The sequence below is a fragment of the Haemaphysalis longicornis genome, unplaced genomic scaffold (assembly GCF_048455015.1).
Source record: "Haemaphysalis longicornis isolate Haplotype H1 unplaced genomic scaffold, Haemaphysalis longicornis Haplotype H1 scaffold_3, whole genome shotgun sequence".
Taxonomy (NCBI): domain Eukaryota; kingdom Metazoa; phylum Arthropoda; class Arachnida; order Ixodida; family Ixodidae; genus Haemaphysalis; species Haemaphysalis longicornis.
The window spans coordinates 154,797,441-154,811,860 of NW_027526335.1; the positions used below are offsets into that span (position 1 = coordinate 154,797,441).

Below are 14,420 nucleotides of genomic sequence, written 5' to 3' on the forward strand. Positions count from 1 at the left end.
TAAAATTATGTAACATAAAAATTGTAAAAGTGGTATTCTTGAGATTTCATTTACGCCCACTACATAATAGTAGAGTTCAACAAATACAAGGTGAGCTAAGTCAGCTCAGAGTCAAGCCAATCTATCCAGTTTGCGTTTGTTTACAATCGTCTGCTTCGCTGGCGCTAGCAATCCTTTTTTCGCACCGAATTTCCCAATATAACGAAGCCCCGAACGACATATCTCTGTTTGTTACCTCGAGTGCCTCGAGATATTTGTAATTTTATTTCGTTTAGCGCTTATTCATCGCCGCTGAGCTCTAGATCCTTTCAAGACCTTGTGCGCTGACAGGACACGTGCGTGGTGGTCGTCCATTGTGCCATGCCATGCTTGTACCATGGCTGCGACGGCGAAATGTTTTTACCTCGGCTTGAAAGATGAACCTGTCGGTGATGGCACCACATCTTCGCAGATCAACAAAGTTGGAGGAATACCCGTGAGTGTTCAGTGCTGGGATTAATCGATGACGCTATGTGATCGCTGCTTCGTTGACGAATGAAGCATCTTACAGGAGTGAACCGATTGATCATGAAACTTCTGAAAGTTCTTATGACTAAACTTAAGAAGGTTCCTGCTAATGTAGTTATCTTTAGCACGTATTTGGTTAATGTGAATATTCTTCGTCGGGTTAGTGCACATCAAAATATATTTCTGCCGTTTAAATTGACGCACACCTTTGACTGAGGTGAATGGTCGCGCCTACCAGGTTGAAGTTTTGCCGCTGGTACCTGGCATTTGAGAGGGTGGCTGAATAGCTTTGGTTGAATTTTTAAGGGTAATTTAAATAAGGTAAAGGAGGCGTTAAAAAATTGCTGGTCTGCCGGTGAAAACTTTACTCCGTTATCTTCTGCGTACAGATGGTACAGTGGAATTTAGTTAGAACTGACGAATGAAACATTTAGGCGAGATATCAACTTGCTGGGACGCCGTACACGTGTACAAAACTGCGCACTTCGTAGGTTGTTGTCAGCTGCTAATGTGTGGTGCATTGCTAATGAGCTTGTACTTGTGATCATGTGTGCAAGGGTTTAATATCCCTGCTACACTAGCGTCCGAATGTCATTTGAACCAAATGTCATTTGACTCCAAGTGGCGAAATGCAAGTCTCGTTTATTCGAAAGACTTGCGTGCCAGAATAACGATCATGCCAGTCTTGACAATAACACCACACCAATTAAGTTAGATAATAAGATTAAAGAGCGACAAACTCACTAGACACTTTCTCACTGCACTTGTCACGTCACAGGAGCTTGTTTGTGTGATTGGTGGCCGCAGCCAAATGCAACTACCGGTAAACGTGATTAATGGTGCTTCTGGCTGTGCTTGATCTCACCGTTTGAATTGTATTGATCTCACCGTTTGAATTGTATCGCCGCTCACATATTGTGTAGCGAGAAAGCTGTAATCTCATCAGTATCTATGATCGTTTTTTTTTTTTTTCCTTCGATCAGCACCAGCGTGAAGTTGAGCAAGTTGTCGAAGTCCAGTTGTTTCAAATAAAACCAGGATGCGTGTCGTCTTCATGCTCCCTTCAAGCAGCTCCTACAGCACTCGGTGGTGCCAACCACTCGACTTCGTCCAAGTTACCTCTCTTCTTTTTGTGTTGCTTACAGGACTGGACCACGAGTGCCCTGAGGTCCCTACCAGAACTCTCGTGCTCCCTCTGTTCGAAGCAGCTCCTGCTGGCTCTTCAGGTCTACAGCCCGCTGGACAGGTCCGACTGGTACCACCGGACGCTCTACATTTTCTGCTGCATTAATCCCAGCTGCTGGAACAAGCAGGGCAGGTGCGTTCGGCCACAACAAACTGCACCAAACTTTGCTTACTGATTTTCAATGCTTGAACTTGCGTGGCTGAAAACAAGAACGTGCACAAATTTGAAAAGTTCTCACCCTATGTGCGCTGCCAACGTGATTAGCAGTGCATCTAGCGACATCGGTAATCACTCATGTATTGAAGTCGCTTGGTTCGACGAGTCAAACTTTACTACTGATGTGTATCTCCAGTGTAAAATGGTGTACCTGCTTTAATTAAAAGATTAAGTAAATCTAATTTAAAGAAAAAAACATTTCTCGAACTTTTCATTGCTTTCGGTTTTATTTTGTTTTTCGCTGATGCGGCAGTCGTGGAGGAAAGTGAGAGAATTTGATCATCAAGTGTCCGACACAAAATTGATCCTCGACTTTTTGCTTTCAGCTGGCGGGCCATCCGAAGTCAAGAGCGGTCGTCACCAGCTGAACAGGTCGGCTCTTCAGCGACAGCAAGTGCCGGCCTCTTGTCCGATTGGCTGGTTGGCCAAGATGACTGGGACAGTGACTCGTGGGGCAGTGTGCCGTCCTCATCGGCGTGCAACAGTGACAACGCTCGGGACTTGGAAACGTGCCTGGGATCCATGTCCGTCGCAACCGCCACCTCATCACCAACCTCGCCTGCTCCTCAAGAAGAAGATGAAGCCCCCTCAGGCGATTCTGAAATGGAGGAAATGCCTGTCGAACCTGAGCCTGCTGCCGACGCAGAGGCGCTGGAAGCGATGACGGCCTTAAAGAAAAGCGAACTTGAGCGTAGCGCGGTGCTTGATGGCCTAGTTCAGGGTGCTGTTTTCAAAAGCTACTACATTGCTGTGGTGGAGGAAAGTGCCTTCTCTGACGAAGTTTCTACAGATGCACATACCAGGAAGCTGCTGCAGGAGTTTGAGGCGGGAGACGGAAATGCTTTCCGAATGCCCAGGTGCTTATCTGTTTCGTTTCTTCTCTGTTTTGTGCTGTGCTTTCGGATTTGGCCACCACTCGGGAGAGCGAGTGTGCCTCCAGTATCAATCACAGTATGAAAAGTGCAAGCTGTGAAAGAACGGCTAAATTTATTTGAGGGCCTGGTGTGCCAGACACCAGTGCTCTAAGCTGCATTCTGCAAGAGGGCTTTGGATTACGTTAGACCGCCTTAGGTTTTTTAGACGGGTCCTGAGAACTGTTACAAATACAGTCAGTAAGATTGTGCAGTCTTGAAGTTATGCACTCAGCGACGTCCAAGACAAGTTACGTATGACTTTTTCACAGGTGACAAAAAGCTTGCGATTACGCCGCAGGGTTTGCCACCTCTTTTCTGTGCTTATTTTGAATCCCCACTTAACGGAGAAAAGATCCCTGGCTATCGGTCATCCTTTTCTGTTGTGCACTTCCAGTAATACGAAAGCATCGTCTTTGATTCGTCTGCTTTCTTCTGACACGAACAACTTTTTGATAATTAGTGTTCCCTGTGGCACATTTGTGCACTATTGTGTGTGTCAATACTGATATTTTTTTAATTACGTGATCTCATTAACCTTGTCACAAGATATGCATATGCCTTGTGGAAAAGGATTGTGTCCCAACAACATGCCAAGCGATCTATATACAAGCTGTTTCCTTTGGTTGCCTTTCTTTCCGAAGGACACACTGAACAGCTTGAAATTAAATGAAGCTTGCAATAAATAACTTGAACGTGCAATGTAGGTATGCTAAATGCCATGCAGTGAAGCCCACCTTGAAGAGCTCTGGTGATGATGACCTGCATTCGTTTTCACAGGTCTATGGGTAGGCAGGCCACAGGTGGTTCGTTTGGCCGAAGACCAGGTGATTATGCGAGAACACGCTCGTGAGAATTGAAGAAAAAAGGGGATATAAATGAAAGCAACAACAAATATTTAAATTTAAAATAAAAAGTAAAAAACTTCAGTTATACAAAGAGTAAAAGAGTGCGTTGGGTGAAGCGTGATCAGCCTCAGTTGGTGTTGAGCATTGTGTGTTCACTGTTAAGCTTGGTGTGTTTTACATTTTTGTTTAGGAAAGGGACGTCTGATTTCCTTATTCTGTAAACATTTCAAAGAACTGACATATTTCTGTCACATTTATGTTTGCATGTAGTCCAGATGCTAGTGCCCGTATGCAAAAGAAAAAATATATAATTTATGAAGTTATCTAGTTAATTGTCTCTTTTTTATTTCATTAAACTGCTGATGTGTGTGACTGCCACTTGCTGCTTTTTTGTGCATTAACCTAAAGCTCAGGAACATAATGATGCATTGTAATATTCTGTTGGGCCAAATCCTATTTGGCCTGTTGCACTCTTCAGTTGTAAACTTACGTTTTCATATGCACAGCTCGTAAGCAGTGCATAGGTGTATGTGGAGCCATTTTGGAATTAGGATGCTGGGCAGCCGGGAAATAATTTCTACTAGGGTGCAAAACAGAGAGAGAAAAAAAAATCCCGGGCCATCTCCACTAACGCAAAACCTGGGGAGGGGCGAAGCGTACAGTGTATAAGTGTGTTCTTGGCACCTTGGCGTTTTTGCCAACGGAGATGAAAGGGGTGGGGTAGAGCCACTAGATGAAGTTAGCTTATTTAGTGGCTCTAGGGTGGGGGTAGAGGTATACAGCTTTGCTATAACAGTCTCTTGCCTTTGATGCAGAAAGCTCTTAAGTGTAAGGTGCAAATGTGTGTCCTGGTGTTTTTTAGTACGCGTTTTGTTCAAGCGCAAGGCGTAAACAAGTTTCCCGGTGTTTTAGTACCGTGACTACATGAGACAACGATTATGACGACGAAATGAGACGCCAACAGCCCCAGCCCCTAAGGGGCTTCGCCCCTAAAGCAGTTCAGTGAGCTCAAGCATGAGACTCGAACCCTTGTCCGGGAATCCGTGTGTTGTCCTAGCTGTCTTCTCCCGAGTCACCAGAATGGTTGGGTCCTTCAACCGACAACTGGTCAGCAGTGCCTCCCAAAGCTCAGGAAAGGAATGAGTGGAGAGGGGTGATCAGGCTAGGTTGTGCGTGCGTTCAAGAATTGTATGCCAGTGGGTGCCTAGTTGTGGACAAAATTTGCACAAAGCATTGTAATGTGTGGGGAAGAGTAAATTCATTCAGGCTGAGTGTACAAATGTTCGTGTTTGTAATTGTTATAGTGCGATTTTGTGATTTTTGCTGAGGGTGGGGTGAGGACAGGGAAATTTTTGTCTGGTAACCCGTCAAAACAAAAGTCGTGTTCTGCTGCTGCTGCAACAGCCACCGCCCTGTTTCATTCCAGCAAAGCGCAAGGCGGCATGACATACGCCCAGGAGTCCTACGAGAAGGCCAGCTACAACGATGCCATCTTCCACAAATTCCACAAGCGACTACAGCGCTGTCCCCGCCAGTTGATCAGGTACGCAACCATGGTGGCCCGTGCCTTAATTGCATGCAAATGGTCCCTCGGATGTTTAGAATTGACGTTTATCCTTTCGTTCCCCCTCTTCCGCCTAGTTTTCTGACTTCTCTTTGATGGGTGGGCCTGGTCTAGTGCTCTCAAATCAGCCTGCTTCACTGCAAATTTTGCCCTTGCCATGTGACACCCCCTCTTCTCTCCCCTCCAAACTCTAATGCTGTTCCCCTCTCCCTCCCACCACGATGAAGGCTAATTGAAGTTCGCTCAATTGGATTCGATTCTCCCGCATTTGCACTGCTTGCTCGTCAATGTTTGGACCCTTTCTTCCAATTGCTTTTAAAACAGCTTGAAGAGACAACTTTTTTTTTTTTTAGTGTTTACTTTTATCTTGCCTCTCTTCAACAACATTTGTAATGCACTGTTTTTGTAGTTGTTATAGGGGAAACCAATCCTGGTCTGGCCGTAATTAAATGAACACTGCTACTGTCAGTCATGTACTCGTGTTTCAACAAGGTTGTTGTATGCAACCACTCTTAGTAGTTTGGAAAGGTCTTGCCTGTGCTGTATACTTCCTGTTCAAGCATTCTTTCAGTTTCTGACCAAGTGGGTGAATCGAGTGACGAACAGATAGAAATTTCCGAGCTTAGGTTGCCCAGAAAAGACTATCGTCTTTGAAAACTGGGAGCATACTCCCCTTTGTTTGCTACTCTTCTGGCAACAGTGAGTGCCTTGATTTTCTTCACTTTGTGTCTGCATTCCAGCTTAGCACCTAGTTAGGAATTTAGGCTGACTACCTTTGGGTCCAAAATACAGCTAACTGCAGTGCGTTGAGAAGATGACGCTGTACGTAGAAAGTGAAAAGCGTACACCTTTAATAAACTTTTATCCTTGAAAAGACAGGGCGCGTATCAAGGAGCACGTGTATGCATCACCTGCAGCCCTTTGATGCCGTTTTTGTTTGGTGGCCAAGGTTCTGCTGGGAGGGTGCACCGCTTTTCATCAGCCAGCCAGCCCCGTCCTGGGAGCCCAGCAGGTGCGAGAGCTGTGGTGCCAGGCGCTGCTTCGAGCTGCAGGCCATGCCTGCACTCATCCAGAGCCTGGAGGTGCAAGGCTGCGCCCAGTTGCAAGGTCAGGCCTCACTCTTCACAGTTGGTCGGGGATGCATGACGGGCAGGCAGAGTTTGAACCGCAGGGTTTTAAACTATGTAGCATACACTGGAGGGAAACCTGGCGCTGCAGTCCTGTGCTGTCGTGGGCACCACTGGAGAGGCCGTGAGGGGTGCTGCGTGCCGAGTGGATGCATGAGAGCCGCCAAGCTTCTGTCGCAAAGTCCTCGTTCAGTTTTCTTTTTTCCCGTGGTGCGTTTGTTTGAAAGCTGCTTGGGTGGTAGATAGGCTGTCAAGTTCAAGTACCTCAGTCATTGAAGACCACCAACAGCTCAGTTATTGTTGTATAGCCTGCATGGCTTCTTTGTGCTTGCTTTCATGCTGGTTGGGCTTACAGAGCATTCAAGGGGGCATAGCAGAGCCATGGGAATGCTCTCCGCCTTTCATGGTTTGTCCTGGAAAACCGGGTGCACGTCTAGCCAATAAAAATATTCCCAGCCAAGAAAACGTTGTCAGTGTCTCTTTGCTGCGAGCCTCACCTTTGTTGTCTCAGGCCCAAGCGGTGCCAAGGGTTCTTTGTGACTCCAGCGGAATATTTCTCTGTCAGGGGTAATTACTGCATTAGAGCGTGCAAAGTGCGCGGGTGTGTCCTGGTCGGCAGGGTTATGCTCACTGTGGGGTCATTCGTCAATATATATGCAAAACCTTAATGTTCAATATCTTGCTGCAGTAGTAAATATAAAGAAAGTGCTACTCTGTGACACTCAGTTAAAGTTATGAACGTGAAGCCCACATAGTGTGTATTTGTTGCTGGTTTTTAAAAACTTTGTCTAGGTATCATTTCATGATTAACTAATGTACAATATACGCTTTTAATAGGTTCTGCTAGTCATCTGAGAAGCAGCCTGAAGCACTCTGTGGACCCTAAAAGACAACTTTCCTTCGTCTCAGATTTTCCGCACCGTTAAAAACGTGCGGAATGGATTTGTGTCCAGGGGTTACCTGACCCCATCTGGCCATGTTCACAGTGGTATTATCGAGACAGCCTAAGAGTCGTACCGTGACACTGTTAATATGAAAGTTATGCCCAACATAGCGCGTGCACATCTGAAGCGAAATTAGTTTGAAAAAGAAAATGAGAGTATATTCACGGTTCGTACAGGCTTGAAGAGCAAAAAATCAAGGGTTTTCAAGGACTTTCAAGGACCAGAAAACACATTTTCCAGGTCCCCATCTAACGTTTTATATGGGATTATTTATAACTTTTCTAACACAATGCAAAAGTTTTTTATTGCACAATACTTAAGCACATTAGTGCACATTTAGATAGTTGCTAACGGGTTCGTAAATGCTTCCCCAGCTTTATTTTTTATTTCATGGCTGGTATTTAGAAGTTTTTCTTTTTCCTTTGTGTTTGCTGAGGCTGTTTGATTTTAAAACTTAGTTATTGTTGCCTGCATTTCCTCCTTTGTCAGCAAGAGTATCAGCTAAAATTAAATCCGCAAGTGTTGCTCAAGGTAGGATGAACAATGTACACATCCACCATTTGCACGTAAAAGCAAACGCAGATGGAGCGTATGAGGCACAGGAAACATGCAAGGAGCATGCGTCCACAGACTATATGGAAGATGCAAGATAGAGAACAGAAGCTGGCTTTCACTGGATTGTTTCGTGACATGGATTGGATTGACAAGTGTCTGCTCCCACCAAACTTGTAATTTCACGCAATACACTGAAACTTGATTGTTACAATGTTTCTTTACATTTGTTAGCACCTAAAATCCACGACAAACACTTTGAATTCCTGTGAAAAGACAGGGCCATTGATTATCTCCAGAAAAATCAAGGGTTTTCAAGGACCATTTAAAAATTCCAGGACTTTCCAGGCCTTGAAATTGACACTTCTAAATTCAAGGGTTTTCAAGGTTTTCAAGGACCTGTGCGAACCCTGTATATTTAGCATTCCAACTTTTTGGGGATCAGGTGATCAAAGGACTGTATGTGCACAGGAAACGTGTAGATTCCGTGCATACACAAATGCGCAACTAACAGCTAGAGGAATGAACAGGCTTATCTGCATAATGACCGTAAGGACGAGCCAAAAAGCTCTGAAGTACGGTAATGCAGACGCAAAGTTCCTATAAGATTTTTTTAGATTACGTAGACGCATGGGATCAGCACACAGAACCAGCTGGGGGCAGATTTCTTGCTGACATAATGGCTTGTGGACTAAGGGTTATGATCAAAAGTACGTTAAACTTCCCATCTTTATTTTGGTTCCCCTTTTGGGTACTACATCTTTGGGTGCACCTACAACCACAAACTGGAAAACATGTTCGGCGGTATAAGGCACTCGTCCGGTTGTAAGGATCATCCTACTATGTCACAGTTTCTGTTGACTTCTAACTTAAGTTGCTTCACTGCCAGTAGTGCGAAGTGTGTATAAATTCTGGATTAACTCCTTTCTGCGGTACTTGGTTTGCTCTATTATTGTTTTCAGTGTTCTGTAAATAAAGTACTTTGTTTTATGTCTGCAGTAAATGCAAACTTGCCCAGATTTTTGTTTTCATATTTTTATCATTTTTACGGTTTCCAGATATCCCTAGATCTACTTCATACCCTTACCGCTGGCCCAACTCATCGGGACCGAGCCCAGAAACAGTGGTGTCAAACACGGCTTTGCCAGAAAAAGCTTGCTTTCTTTTCTTTTTTTAATGAAAAACAGTCTAAATAGCTGGCATGCTTTGGCGTACCAGCCTCTACGTGTTGCGTTGAATACAGTGCTTCAGTCCTTAGCATCACACTGAGCTATCTGGTTGAATCACGAGGAAACTCTTAGGATCGGTTGAGCTTCAATAAATTTGTGGTTGTGGTATTCAGGGTTATAAACTTCATGCGAAACAAGCGGCAGGCCTCTTTTTTGCATACTCTAAAACTGAATAAGAGACGGGCGGCCTTCCATCTTGCCATTATGTCCGAGCGGTGGCTGCAATGGTGCTTCGTCCACCACCTCCTCTTGGTCACTGGCAAAGGCAGGTTCTACGCCTCTGACCTCAGAAGTGACGCCATTTGTCAGCACGCCCCACACCCTGGACTCGTGTCCACATCCACGTAGTCTGCAAAGAAACTCCTTCCAAAACGTCGGCCATGAGGGTTTTAGATCGCTTTTATGCGATTTAACTTCTCCCTCTGTTTTTCTCTCCTTTCCAGAGGCGACGCAGCCTCAGATGTATACAGCAGGGCCGTTTCTCTTTCTGCGCGCCAGGCCCCAAGATGTCAGCACGGGGGCGCGTAGTTCAAATAAACAGACCTTCGAATGCATACCTTCTATGGACACTTGGCTGGACCAAATCATACAGTTTGAGTTGTCCATAAATTTGAAGTATTGAAGTTCAAATTAGCGAGCTTTCCCTGTATATGTTTTGTGTAGTTTTTTAATGCTGTAACAGGTGAAGTTCTCATTTGTCTTCAACAGACAGCCCTTTAGAGACATTTTCAAATATCAATGTTCATTTAAAACAAATCGAAAATGTCGCTTTAAATTTCACTGCCATAATGTTTTCCATTTTCAGTTTTGACTTATAGCATAACAAGGCACTTCCGAATCCCCAACATTGCTTTAGTGTCAGGTTAATTTCTCGACGTAGTTGTCATTCTTTATTTTTCACTTGCAGGCTATGTTGTACAAGTTTGTAAACTTTCTGTGATATTTCTTGCTCTCAAGATTAAAAAAAATTTGGTTCGGTAGTTACTGAAACTTAGTTTCTTGCAGGTGGAAGCAGATGGCGAGGTATACGTCACAAATTTATTTACATTTGGTATTGCAAAACGCGTGCACTGTAAACGAACTCGCATAGTTCTTATACTATAACATTATGTTTTGCAAAAAACGCTCCGAATACACAAAGTAAACGCTTTCTTCACGCTGTTTGGCTAACTGGAAGCTTCGCAGTGCTTGGGGAGCGTGTGAATCAGTGTGCGGACGGCATGGCTTCTCTTCCCTCCCAAAACCAAAATCACCGAAAATGCTTTTTTTTTTTTTTTCTTGTTCTTCTTGCATGAAGCTTCCAAAAATTCCCTAACAAATATTTTGGAGCTCCACTATTGATAAATTAACTTTTAGTTAATCTTTTACAATAATATTGTTTTCTGCAGCCACTTTCCAGTCTGTTGATGAGCCGTGCTGAGGACAAGTGGAACACTCCTATTATCTGCCGTAGCAAGCCAGTGTGACAGCTTGGCTAACGTCGGTGCTTTCCATTAAACATATTCTCTGTGCTACCCGGTACATGACGGCACGCTTGCTGAAGTGCGGATTGCCTAGACTTGAGCCCCAGATTTTCCTCTAGTGTACACCAGCAAGAAACTCGGTTGTTTTAACACAGGCGTGCGTGGTCATACTGGTGCTGCAGCCGTTGAATGAGTTCTGCCCGCGCACTTTATTCTGGGGCTGTCCCGGAGCTAAGATGCAACGCTGTAGTGGTATCGCTTCAATGTGACCAACTGCTCTTGGAATTTATTGGTGAAAATGTGTGTGAAGTGAGAGGAAAGTTTCCTAAATGCAGCTTTCTCTACACTGCATAACCACTTGGGTGTGGCAGGAACTGTTATCCACCTACAGAGACGTCACGGGTTGCACCTAGCATGAGGGAAAGTCGCTGGCCTAACCCAAATTCTCCAAAACGGGTGCCCTAGCTACGCCCAGGCAACTTGGGGTGTCAAATGTGCCCCTGTCGAAATTTCACGTCCATGCTTAGGAGTTGATGCTGCTCCAATCCTTTGCATCACTTGAGACAAAGTCCTCTAAAGGGTTCTTTGCTCCGAATTTTTTGCTTGCTGGGAATGCGGTTAGTATTTCTTCAGCTGTAAGCCAGAAAATGAAGGTGGCAGAGCCTCATTGGTAGGGTAGGTTCAAAATCCATTGCTTCGAAATCCGCTACTAACTCCTCTGCCCCCATGTTGCATGGGGACGATGAACACGAACGAACGTGTGGGTGACAGAAAAGCTCGTTCTCTCTTACTCCTTTCACTTGGTTCACTGCCCTCTCCTTTCATTTACAGTGCATGCCAAGGGGTCCTATGAACAGCAAAGCCCAACCACATGGGCATGCAATACATATCGGTGTACTTGCACATCGACACAGCTTGGTGTAAGCGCACGTAAAACAGGTGTACTCTGGCATACAGTGAATGTATTGCTATGCGCTTGTTGCACCGAAGTATGAGCAAACGAGATATCTGTGCAGTGCACCAAACCAGTTCCACCCGGGTGTACGAATGGACAGCTGGTTGGCTGGCAGAGTTGAGTTGCTAGCGAGAGGGGGTTTCAGTGTCATCCCTACGCGTGTCTTCCCAGCCTGAAGGTGGGTTGTTGTGCAGAAAGAACAGTCCTGGTTTTGTCGTTTGTTGATCAGATGCAGTTTAATGGTCAGAAATGGTGAAGGCAAGCTTCGGTCGAAGACAGCGCTAGGCCTAAGCTGTATGGCAGCCTTTACAGGTACAATGGCTGCCATGGGGTTGCTTGCAGTGCTTACGTCGATGCGCGAGCGCGTCATCATTATGTGGTTGGGTGTCAACACTTTTGTCAGTTGCAGCCAGGCTGAGTGGACACCCTTTCCCTTCCAGGCCCAGCCGTGGAGTTCGGCACGGTGCTGTTCTACTCCTGCAGTGCAAGCTGCTGGAAAGAAGGGGACGCGTGGCTTCCCGAAGTGACGCTAGTCCAACCGGATCCCGATGCCGCATTTTGGGATAAGCTGGGCTAATGGAGGAGGCAGCAGTGACTCTGAAGAGCATGGCACCTGGACATTCGTTGTCGAACTTGCGCAACTTCGACTGGACAAGTTGTAAATGTTGGAAAGACTGCAAGTAATGTGGTCGTGCTGGCGTGAGAAATGTGAGCTTGAGCATTAAATGTGCACTAATCACTTTTGCAGTCGTTAACCCTTGTTCAGTGAGTGCAAGTTCAAGTTGGAGGTAAAAAGGAGTTAAATTGCCGACATCTCTGTGGATTACTAAACCCACCATGCATACGTTTTAAGGCCGGGAGCCTTGGTTGCCCCATTCTGTGACAAACTACAGTCCTTGCTGTCCAGTGGATAACATGGCCGCGGCTTATAAGAGTAAATAAAAAAATTCCTCAGGGCACTAAATCTGCTTAGGTGCTTTGAATATGAAAGTACTTGCACATTTTGTTCGCTTTTGTTTCTTCGTCTTACTTCGACCCGCTTCTTTCCTGCTACACCATGTTTGAGTCTTCTTTCTGTTTTTGTTTCTTCTTGCGCCTTTTGTGAAGCAGGCACATTAGCTGCTAACAGCAACCCCCCAAATGGGTATGTGCCTTGAAGAAAGGAATAACGCTGCCAACCTTTGTTCTACCACTTGCAACGTGCGGCAATAGCCCGCCCAGTAGCAGCAAAGAATTTTTGCGAACTGAAAGTGAAGAGACACCAATACACTGTAGCTGTGAAGAAGACATTACTAAGTGTCACCAGATTTTCGCCTTCAAAGCACATGGTAAGTATATTTGAAGGGACACTGAAGTGATTTGTAAACATTGCGGGATTACTAATGCAAATTGTAGTGTGGAGTCTCTAGGCCATGCTTCAACCACTCTCGCCGCGTTTACACGACTTTATTAAGTAGAAAAATCAGTTCGAAAATGCTGTCCACTCTGCATCCTCCTTGCCATGCTCTCTGCAAACTCCTTGCCGATTTCCTATGACGTTTCGTTTGACGTTCAAACGAGATGGCTTGGCTTGGCTTGACTGCGATACTGCACGGCTCGCCGACCCTCCGACAGAATCACTCTGCCCACCGTTTAGTTGGCCGGCGGGTTGTCACAATTCGTTCATTCAGTTGAAACTAAGCCACGACACGTTTGTGCCTGGAAGAATGAGTTGGTTTAGTTTGTAGACTGTATCAAGCTCCAAGTCCAAGTTGCTCCACACAAGTGCATGCTAGTAGAAAAGTCTAAGGCCAAATGAAGGTGGGAGAAGAGTCAGCGAAGTCAATATAGGTACTAAGAAAATAAAATCAGCCGAAGCTTTTACCGTACAGCGTAAAACCAGGGTGCGGGAAGCACTTTTTGCACTGGGTGAACTAGCACAGCAGCCAAGCAGCATGACCACACATTAGTGATCATTTTTTTGCCTAAGGAACGCAGTCACTAAAGATGACATATTTGTGGGAATTTGGACTTACTGCACGAGCGTTATTTAGGAAACAGTTACCTAAGCTGCTTGTAATGCTAGGAGGAATGAACGTTCATTAAAAAAAAAAAACAACGGTCATTGTAGTCCTGGTCGGCTTTCTCAGTCCAAGAAGCTGTGGTCTTCAGCTGCCTGCACCACCCTGGTTAGCCAAAACTAAAAAATGTAATCAGCCTATACAGTATACACCATAAAGTTCCAAAAGAACGCCCACCCAAATTTCAGAGATATCAAATGAAAAATATGTGGTGGGCAAACTTTCGGGTCAGGTGCGAAAAAGTCTAAAAAAGTCGCCCAACCGCCAATCAAAACTGCGGAGATATGAAAAGAAAATTCGAGATGGGCGAACTTTCAGGGAAAGTGCTTAAAGGACAAATAAGGGATTGCATCCACACATCAGTAGATGATTCGCCTTTATTTTGTTCACTCATCGTCGTTAAAGGCATCGAAGGGCGTCGCTGTCAGAGTCGAGCACGAGTTGCATCGCTTCGCCCACCATGCTGTCCCGAGCTCTGAGACCCCTCGCTGGTTCCGTGCTCGCAGAGGCCAGTTGGTTGAACTCGTCTTCAGAACAGTTATGGCTTGTCTAGATGCTGCACCGCTTAAATGATTCCAGCATCTCCCCACACTTTTTTAATCCCATTTACAGCCTCTTCCACCTTTTGTTGCCAGTCAAACAGGACACGTGCCTCTTGTTTGAAATCGGGACATCAACGCTGTTGTGGCCTAGGGACAATTTCGCGGAGGTAACTTCCCGGGCTTTTGGAGGCGTCAAAGCTAGCGCGATTTTAGGGGGTGGGCTACCTTTTGGGTGTTTTATTAAATTGAATATTTCACTCTTAAAAGGGGTGCGGGCGATGTTTTGGCGGAGGGCGTTCCCTGGGAATTTTACGGT

General features: G+C 45.3%; 1 protein-coding gene across 1 annotated transcript; it reads left to right on the forward strand.

The window, feature by feature from the left end:
* The first annotated feature begins 113 nt into the window (after positions 1-113).
* Trus (programmed cell death 2 like trus) lies at positions 114-12,455 on the forward strand. Its single transcript, XM_077704256.1, has 6 exons — positions 114-475; positions 1,653-1,825; positions 2,236-2,766; positions 5,095-5,211; positions 6,182-6,339; positions 11,943-12,455. The coding sequence occupies exons 1-6, from the start codon at positions 377-379 to the stop codon at positions 12,077-12,079; spliced, it is 1,215 nt and encodes a 404-aa protein (XP_077560382.1). The 5' UTR covers positions 114-376; the 3' UTR covers positions 12,080-12,455.
* Positions 12,456-14,420: the final 1,965 nt, after the last annotated feature.